Source organism: Mesoplodon mirus, assembly GCF_964341445.2.
Source record: "Mesoplodon mirus genome assembly, chromosome: 19".
Taxonomy (NCBI): Eukaryota; Metazoa; Chordata; class Mammalia; order Artiodactyla; family Ziphiidae; genus Mesoplodon; species Mesoplodon mirus.
In genome coordinates this window covers 20,159,161-20,167,786 of record NC_138995.1, presented here as the reverse complement: position 1 = coordinate 20,167,786, position 8,626 = coordinate 20,159,161, and the positions used below count along the sequence as shown (strand labels likewise).

General features: G+C 54.1%; 1 protein-coding gene across 1 annotated transcript in view; it reads left to right on the top strand.

The window, feature by feature from the left end:
• Positions 1 to 2,375: 2,375 nt before the first annotated feature.
• The window catches only part of BEAN1 (brain expressed associated with NEDD4 1), a gene marked incomplete at both ends in the record, with an annotated part of 37,948 nt that continues 31,697 nt past the window's right edge, over positions 2,376 to 8,626 (top strand). The window contains 2 exons of the mRNA XM_082606639.1: positions 2,376 to 2,409; positions 7,434 to 7,682. Of these exons, the coding sequence (XP_082462765.1) occupies positions 2,376 to 2,409; positions 7,434 to 7,682 (283 nt within the window). The remainder of the gene's footprint in view (positions 2,410 to 7,433; positions 7,683 to 8,626) is intronic.

Genomic DNA, 8,626 nt, shown 5'->3' with positions numbered 1-8,626 from the left:
CTCCAATCCTAGCTGTCTAGCCCTGGCCTGCCCCTGCTTTCTCCAGTCCTTTATTTGTTCATCCATAAAATAAATGCATGGGGTTGGACAAAGGGCCCCTCAGGTTCCATTTCTTAGGACTCAGAAATGTTTCCCTTTATTCTGGCCCCATGCCCCACATAGCACACATGCCTCCTGATGACCCCAGATGGAGCTGGAATCCCTCAGCCTGGGTCCCTCCACCCCCCTCAGTCTGGGGGATGGGGTAGGCAGTGCAGGAGGCAGAGCCCAGAATGAACAATTACCAAAGGGGGCTGGGAAGTGTCCTTACCCACCAAGGCTCTACACCATGCAGGTCTCTCCGCCTCCACCCAGGGAAGCCCAAGCCATGGTGACTGTCAGAGGTCGGCTGGAGTGAGGTTTGTTTTCTCCACCAGAGCCTGCTCTGCCCCCACCCTCCCTGCGGTGCCACTGTCTGCCTGGCTTCTCTTCCACGCCATCCCTATGGCTCCTCTCCTTCCCCAAGTTTTATCATCAGTATGTGCAGCTCCTTATCCTGTTTGATTTTTGACAACCACTTATTAGCTGCCATCGACAAAATGGGGGTTAGGAGAATTATCAACAAAGTATTTCATCAATTCATTCATCAAATTTAGAGTGCATGCTCTGTGCAGGCCCCCAAGGGTCTCCCTCCTGGGACTCCCAGTTAAGTAGGGGAGATTAAATAAATGATTCCACAAATAACTGGAAAGCACCAGGACTAGCCAGAGCGCAATAAACCGGAGCTCTAATGTAATAAAGAAAGGGAGGTCCGGCGGATGGGCTGGACTTGTCCAAGGGCCCAAAGTAGAGTGGGGACAGGGCAGGTCCAGAAAGCCAGGAGCCCCTCCCTGAGCCAGGCACCCCTTGAGGCAGGCATGCATCTGCCAAGGTCAAGTTCTATGCCCAAGGTTTGGGGATAGGGGGATACAGAGGGCATAGGATCAGGCCAGGAGTAAAGGAAACAGGCAAGCTGGTCGCTCAGGAGAGGAAGGCTTCAGCCGGGCCTAGCTGACATTCCCGAACACCCTAGAACTCACCGCGCGGCAACTGGGAGCAGGAGGCCCTGCCGGGCTCGTCCGCCCCTCCCAGTGGCCGTGACAGGGGTCCCCTGCCCGGATGCCCAGGCTTGCCTCTGAACAACCTGTCTGGCTGTCCTGCCCTGCACATAGCGTTTGTCTGCCCTTCTCTGCACATGTCTGAGTCTGCGCCTCTGCTCCCGCCTGTCTGTATGTCACTCTCTACACACGCCTGTCCGTCTGTCCTCACACGTCTGGCTGGCACGCCGGCCTCCCTGCATCTCTCGGCCTCCTCGCCGCGCCGCCCCGCCTGCCGCTGTGTGGGTGTCGGGCTGGCAATGCGCAGAGGGGCGCGGCTCGGCCCTCCCCCTCCGCCGCGTCCCCCTAGCTCAGGAATGACCCAGGCGGCGGCCCAGCGCTGCTAGGCCCCGGAGCCGCGGCGCAGGGCGGCGGGAGCGGGCGGCCGTGGCGTGGGCGGCGGCGCGGGGCCGGCAGGCGGCCGGGCGGGGCTGAGGCAGGGCCGGGGCCAGGAAGCCGGAAAGCCGCCGCCGCCGCCGCCGCCTCGGCCGGGGATCTTGGGCCCCGGGTCGGCTCGGCAGGGCCCCGCCCCGCCACGCCCCTGCGCGCCAAGCAGGCCGAGGCGGAGCGGCGCGCCCCCCGCGACGCCGGAGCCGGAGCCCGAGCGCAGCGGCATCCAAGCGGGAACCGGAGCGGGAGCGGAGCCAGAGCGGGAACCTGAGCTGGAGCCGAAGCTGGAGCCGGCAGTGCGGCGCACGGAGCGGAGCGAGGCAGCCAAGCCGAGTAAGGGGCGTGGGGCCGGGGGCGGCGCTGGGGAGGGGCGGGGATGGGGTCCTGGCCCCCTCCCCTGCGCTCTGCGGCGGCCCCGGTGCAAACACACACCCGGGGTCGCTCAGCGCGGTCCGCGGCGGAACCGCAGCGCGCTCCGAACGGGATCCCCGCTCTCCCGCGGACCCCAGCCCCGACCCCCGCGCCCCCGGGCGGGCCACCGGGACTCGCGCGGGCCGTGGCTGCCCCTGAGCATGCCATCGGGCCGCAGGGATGGAGAGGTCTCCCGGTTCTTGCCCGACTTGAGTCCCAAACAAACATCCACCCCATAGAGGGAACATAAGACAGTCTTCACGACCCCGCGCCCTCGGTTTCGCGGACCCCTGAACAACCCACCCAAGAAGGGTAAACTAGGACGCACTTTTGGTCGGGGTAGAAGAGGAAAGGGGCTCCGGGCTTTGTGGAGTTTGAAGCTAGAACCCACCCCCGACCCTCGAGCCGGGAAGTTTGACCCTCCGACGGGCGGGCCACCAGGGCCATGACCCCGCTTCGATGCCTACCAAGCTGGCCTATCTCAGCACCATCGGTGGGAGAGGTGGTGTCCCCGCCGCACCTTCTCCAGCTCCGGGGCCGACTTTCCCTGGCGCGGTAAGCGGGACTCGAGGCTGAGTCCGAGGCGGCTGCTCTGGCTGGCTGCGCAGCGCCAAGCGGTACAGCCGCCTCTCCCTAATCGCTCTCGGAAGTTGGGTAGTGCCCACCAGACCCACGGCAGACTCGCACGACCCTCCCCCTCTCCCCATCGGCCCGGCGGTCCTGAGGCTGGCACGCGGAGGACCCAGGGCTGCCCTCCTGATCCCACGCGCCGTGCCAGCGGAGATGGCCAGGCCCAGGCTGGGAAGGGGAGGGCACCAGTGACAGGTGTGAGTGGCGGGGGCTCCAGGAGCTTGGTCCTTGGTCTTGATTCACACAGTCCACGGGCACCCGCCTTAAGCAAGCCCCTCCTGACTCTCCTCAAACATCCTGACTGCTCCACTGGAACAAGTGGCTTCACCTCCCTGTGCCTCAATTGCCTCCGCTGACAAGTAGGTAGGATTCTGTCGTGAGCAGAGTGTTTGAGGGCTTTGGAACCAGAGGGTGGGCTTGGCTGACTTCCTAGCCGTGTGATGTTAGGCAAGATACTTAACCTCTCTGAGCCTCAGTTTCCCCATCTGAAACATGGGGAAGGTGGGTTGGGAGGATTCAGTGAGGTGATGCTTGTAGGGGGCCTAGCATGGTGCTTGGCACTCAGCCATCACTCAGTTCAGGTTGACTACAGGTGTCGTTCACCAGTGGATGCTGAGGCAGAGCGAGTTGCCCTGAGGTGGTGGCGACACGACCCCCTCCCAACCCCCCAAGTCCCCCTCCAAGGAGGCCTTTGAATCCCCCAAGGGCTTGTTGACATCTAACTGCAGTGCAAAACCCCCTCTTTAGGGCCTGCCCTTTCTCAGCTGTTCCCTCCTCCCTGGGCGTTCTGCCTCCCAGCGGTGCTCCCCTCCCTACCTGTCATCTCCATCCAGGTTGGGAAAGACCGCATCTGATCAGCTCTTTTCTTCTGCCCTTGACTGATGTCCGCTGCTCACACTCTGTGCGAGGGAATTCACACCTCCCTCCTCTCCGGGGCCTGGGGAGGACTGCTTTCCCTGAGGAGCAATCAGACAGTCAGGTGGCTTGGATGTTCCAGTGGTGACAGTTCAGACAGGCAGTGAAGAGCAGCAGGGGGAGCAGTCACCAGGGCAAGGAGACAGCGGGAAGTCTGAGGGGTCCCAACCCTGAACCTGCGCCGACCGTGGTGTGTTCATCCAGGCGACTGAGCCACGAGGCACCAAAAATGGTAACCCTTGGGGAGGAAATGGAGCCCGTGGCTGACTGAGAGGTTAGAAGTTCAGAGCTGGAAGGGCCCCAGGAAGAGATCTGCCCAGTCTGTGCAGCTGAGGCTTCAGACCCAGAGCAGAACCAATGAGGCCCAAGGCCTGGGAGAGGATGCTGGAATCCTTGGGGTGGCATGGAGGGTGTAGGTAACCAGGAGCATTGTTGGGAAGAAAACAAGTGTCCAGCTTGTGGACACCCGTGTTAGTCCTGCTCACCTGTGCCCCAGCTATGAGAATGGGGGCGATGGGGGGGTGTCTGTCCACATGCTGCCTGGTGGGGACCTAGTGAGACAGGCAGAATGGGCTGCCTCCTGGGGGCTGTTTCTACACAAAAACCCCCTCTGTCATCCTCTTCCTCTGTAGCCTACTCCCACCCCTCCCCCATTCACCCACCAGGGTTTCACATCCCAGCATCTTCCATAATCCTCACCTCTTCTTCCCAAAGGAGTTAATCAGAAACTAATTTAGGAGGTTTGTGTCACCTGGTTCACATAGTGGAGTACAGCCAGGCAGCAACGTGATGGGGATACGGGCACCTCCTTCAGTCTTGGGGAATAATCAGTTAGACACACTCAGACGCCTGTTACCTGAAGTCTTTGCCCTGGAAGTGCTCACAGCACAGGGTAAGGGACGAGAAGGTGGCAGCCAGCTCTCAGTCTCCTAAAGGGAGAAACTGAAGCCAGGAGGGCTTCTGAATCGCCCTGGCACAAAGTACACAGCTTCTTGGAGCTGGACTACCTGGGTTTATGGCTTGTGATTCTGGCAGGAGATTTACCTTTCAGAGCCTCAATTTCCTCTTGAAAAGGGGAACAAATAGCCTACACCTCCCAGTATAGTTGCGAGGACTGGAGAAACAATATACAGGAAACACGTGGCAGTGACGAATGGACCCCTCGCAATGGCCTTGCTATGTCTGCATTATGAGCATGCACTGAATGCATGCTCTTTCCCAAGCATAAGTATTTTCTCTCTGGAGTCTGAGGACAGCCCTCTGATCTAAGTACTATAATTGTCCCTATTTTATAGATGAGAACACTGAGGCTTAGAAAGGTTAAGGACTAACTTTGCTAAGTATAGAAAACTTAAAACATCACTATGACTCATCATAATTTTATGAGTTTGTAAAATTGATAATTAGCATATTGTATCTTAGACGATATGTAATTAGTTAATGGAATGCTTCCTCAATGGATATCTTCAATCATTGTATCTCTATGTGTTAATTGCCCATGGGCTATAGAATCTTTAGAGACATCTTCATTTTTTTTCTATTCAAACACTATCAAACTGATTTAAAAGAGCAGCTCCCCCCGCATTTACTCCCTATCTCTCTTCTCTCCATTTTTCTCCATAGCGCTTATCACCCCCAACATTTATATATCTTATTCATTTGTTTATTGTCTGCCCTCATCAATATAATGTAAACTCCCCAAAGGCAGGGACTTTTAACCATTTTGCTCACTCTCATATCCCCGGAGACTAGAACAATAACCAGCACTTCGTATGCTTTGCAAATTATAAAGTGTTTCCCAAACATAAGGTCTATTATTGTTATTATTATTGCCAAGTGTATAGCTTGCCTGAAGATAAACCTTAAGGTTCATGGCAGAAACTATTTTCTCAAAAATCTGGCAAATACGACCTGCTCAAGCGCCAGGGAAAATGTGATGAAGGTTAAAACCAGTGGAGATTATTTTCCTAACATGTGAATAAAGCTCCTTATCAGTAAGTTCAAAGACAAGTTAACTTTTTTAAATTTTGGCAATAAAAAATGGCATGTTCAAAGGCAATTAAATTAGCGTTTAAAACTTCCAATGAGTTAACTATCACTGATTTATTCATTTAATTATTCTTTATTTTGTTAGCATAAAAGGTGTTTTCAATTCTTCATTTTAATGATTTTTCAGATTATAAAAGTAATACATGTTCATTGAAGAAAATTTGGAAAATCATTTTTAAAAAATAAAAGAACATAAAAAGCCTCCTCAATCCCACCACTGCCCAGAGAGTACGTGACTGTGGATATTTTAGTCTATTTCCTTTTAATCTTTTTCTATGTGTGAATATTTTCTCTTTTTTTTTTCCTTACAAAATAAGGATCATATTGTAGGCAGAGTTCTAGAACCTGCTTACCTGGTGGGGTTTTCCCCCCTCTTAACAGTATACTCAAAGTCTTTTATGGTATTAAAATTTCTTTAAAAACATGATTCCACGGCTATACAATATTCCATTATAAGTGTATGCCAAAATTTTCTCAGCCTCTCCTCTCTTATTGGACACTGGGGTCACATCCCATGTTTCACCGCTGTAATAATACTTTTCTATGCCCTCTTTGGTGTTTTCTGGGCCCTGAATCAGGCTTCTCTACACCCTTGGTCAGGACCTATTTGCTGATTTGCAAGTGGACCGGTTTATGTAGTTAGTCAGTATATCAAGTCTTAGAAGTTGGGCCTTGGTGGCAGCGGGGAAGGCAGCTGATCCAATAGAGGACTACTCCAGGTAAATCAAGGCAACCTGAAGACCCAGTAACCTCCACGCATTTCCTGACCAACCCAGTGTAGCACACATGTGGCCAGATGTTGCATGGGGACAGAAGGCCTCCTTGCTGCAGAGGCTGCCACATACTTGGATCCCTTTTCTAACATCAGGACCAAGTTACTTGTCTGCAAACCTCCGTGTCCTCTGCCAGCCTCTCTGCCACTGTCCTCTCACTCTTTTTCTCCTCCACTCCTGAGTTCATTTGCTTCTTCATTTAATCACATGACAAACGTTTACAGGCATACCTCGTTTTATTGCTCTTCATAGATATTGCTTGTTTTTACCAACTGAAGTTTTGGAGCAACCTTGCGTCAAGCAAGTCTTATCCATGCCATTTTTCCAACTGCATGTGCCCACTTCATGTCCCTTCTGTTACATTTGGGTGATTCTCACAACATTTCAAACTTTCGCATTGCTGCTGTATTTGCTGTGATGATCTGTGACCAGTGATTTTTGATGTTACTGTCACAAAAAGATTACCACTCACTGAAGGCTCAGATGATGGTTAGCGTTTTTTAGCAATAAAGTTTTTTTTCTTTTTTTTTTTTGGCCACACCATGCGGCATGCGGGATCTTAGTTCCTCGACCAGGGTTCGAACCCGAGCCCCCTGCATTGGGAACAGGGAGTCTTAACTGGGCCGCCAGGGAAGTCCCAATAAAGTATTTTTAAATTAAGGTATGTACATTGTTTTTTAAATAAATGTCTACTGCAAACCTAACAGACTACAGTATAGGGTGAACCTAACTTTGATATGCACTGGGACACCAAAAAAAATCGTGTGACTCGCTGTATTGCGGTGGTCTGGAGACTCGCGACCACCAAACCGCAATATCTCCGAGGTATGCCTGTAATGACATCTACCCGCACTTGCCAAGGAATGTTTTTCTCCATTAGGGAGACCATCAGCTGCGTCCCAGACTTAAAGACTCGCCTCCCTCATTTCTGAGACTCCTTTCTGTGTCAGCTGTAAAATGGGGATTTGTTTTGAGATCCAATGGGCTGAGCAGGCGCTGCACAGACGTGGCCCATCCCAGAGGCCAGCCCCTGCGCGGCCCTGCCCCGTCTGCCGTGGACCCCGGTGAAGCTCAACCCTCCAGTCCGGGTGCCTCTGCCGCGCATGCGCTGACCGTCCTGTCCCCGCTGTTACCTGGCCGCCTCCGCCAGGGATACGGCTCCAGTCCACTAACCACAGGCTCATTGATCGAGATCAGAGTGTCGCAGTGGCTACAGAAAGGAGGTATTCCGGGAGCAGGGACGTGAAGCAAAGTGGGAGTGACGTGGACTCGCCGCCCACCATTCAGCCACTTCAGAACCTGGAATACCGCAGCCCGCCGGCCCGCCCTCCAGTTTCCAGCCAGACAATCCAGTCGGAGATGAGTCACAGGCAGGGACACGCCTCGCCTCAGATGCTGGGTGCTGAGTGAGGCGGGCATGGGGGGAGACGTGACCTGGTGTCAGATCTCTGTGGGGTGGCCCTGCAGTAACCAAGGGGCACTGGCGGGGGGTGGTGGTGACAGATTCCCTCCCTGCATTGCTCTTCCTCCACCTCTTCTCTCTGGGTGACTTCGGGTGGGTTATGTTACGGAGTCTATGAGTTTTCTCATTTGCACAATGAAACTGTTACCCACTTCGGGGAACCTGTTGCAGTGATTTTGGTGATCTTAACTGGCACATGCAGGTGTCTGGTGAACGTGAGCCACCCTGAAAGCCGGCGTGCCCACAACATCTCCACATACGGAAATGTCTACCTGACCCATGGCCAAACCTGCCGGCCCCTTGCCAGCCTCCTGGCCACCTGGGAACCTAACACGCTGTCCACCAAACACCCAAATTGACCATGGAAAACGATACGTAACGCAAGGGTTTTTGGTGCCCCCTGCCCTGGGAGGTCATCTCCCACCTCCCCACACCCTACAAAACCCCAGCCTTCGTCTCAGTGTCACAAGGCCCAGTGGGAGGAAAGGGGGTACAGGGAGCCTCTAGGAGACGCAGGACCTTGGGGACAACTGCTTGAAGTATTGGAGCTGGTCAGCACCCTCCATGGCATCAGGTGCCACCAGGATAGCCTTACAGTAAGTGTACATTCAGCGTGCATTTACTAAGCGCCCACACTATGCCAACTCACTAGAGAGGGAAACAGCCCTGGAACTGTGGAGGTTGGCATGGAAGCCAGGACATTTTCCTGAGGGCACGGGAGGCTGTGGAAGACTTTTCAGCAAGTGACATAATCCATTTTGCCTTTAAGAAAGACCTCTCTGGAAGCAGCGCAAGAGATGACCTGTCAGCCCACTTACATCCTCCTCCAGGCTCACATGCAGCCACAGTGCACACCAGCACACCCGCAGAAATGAACACAG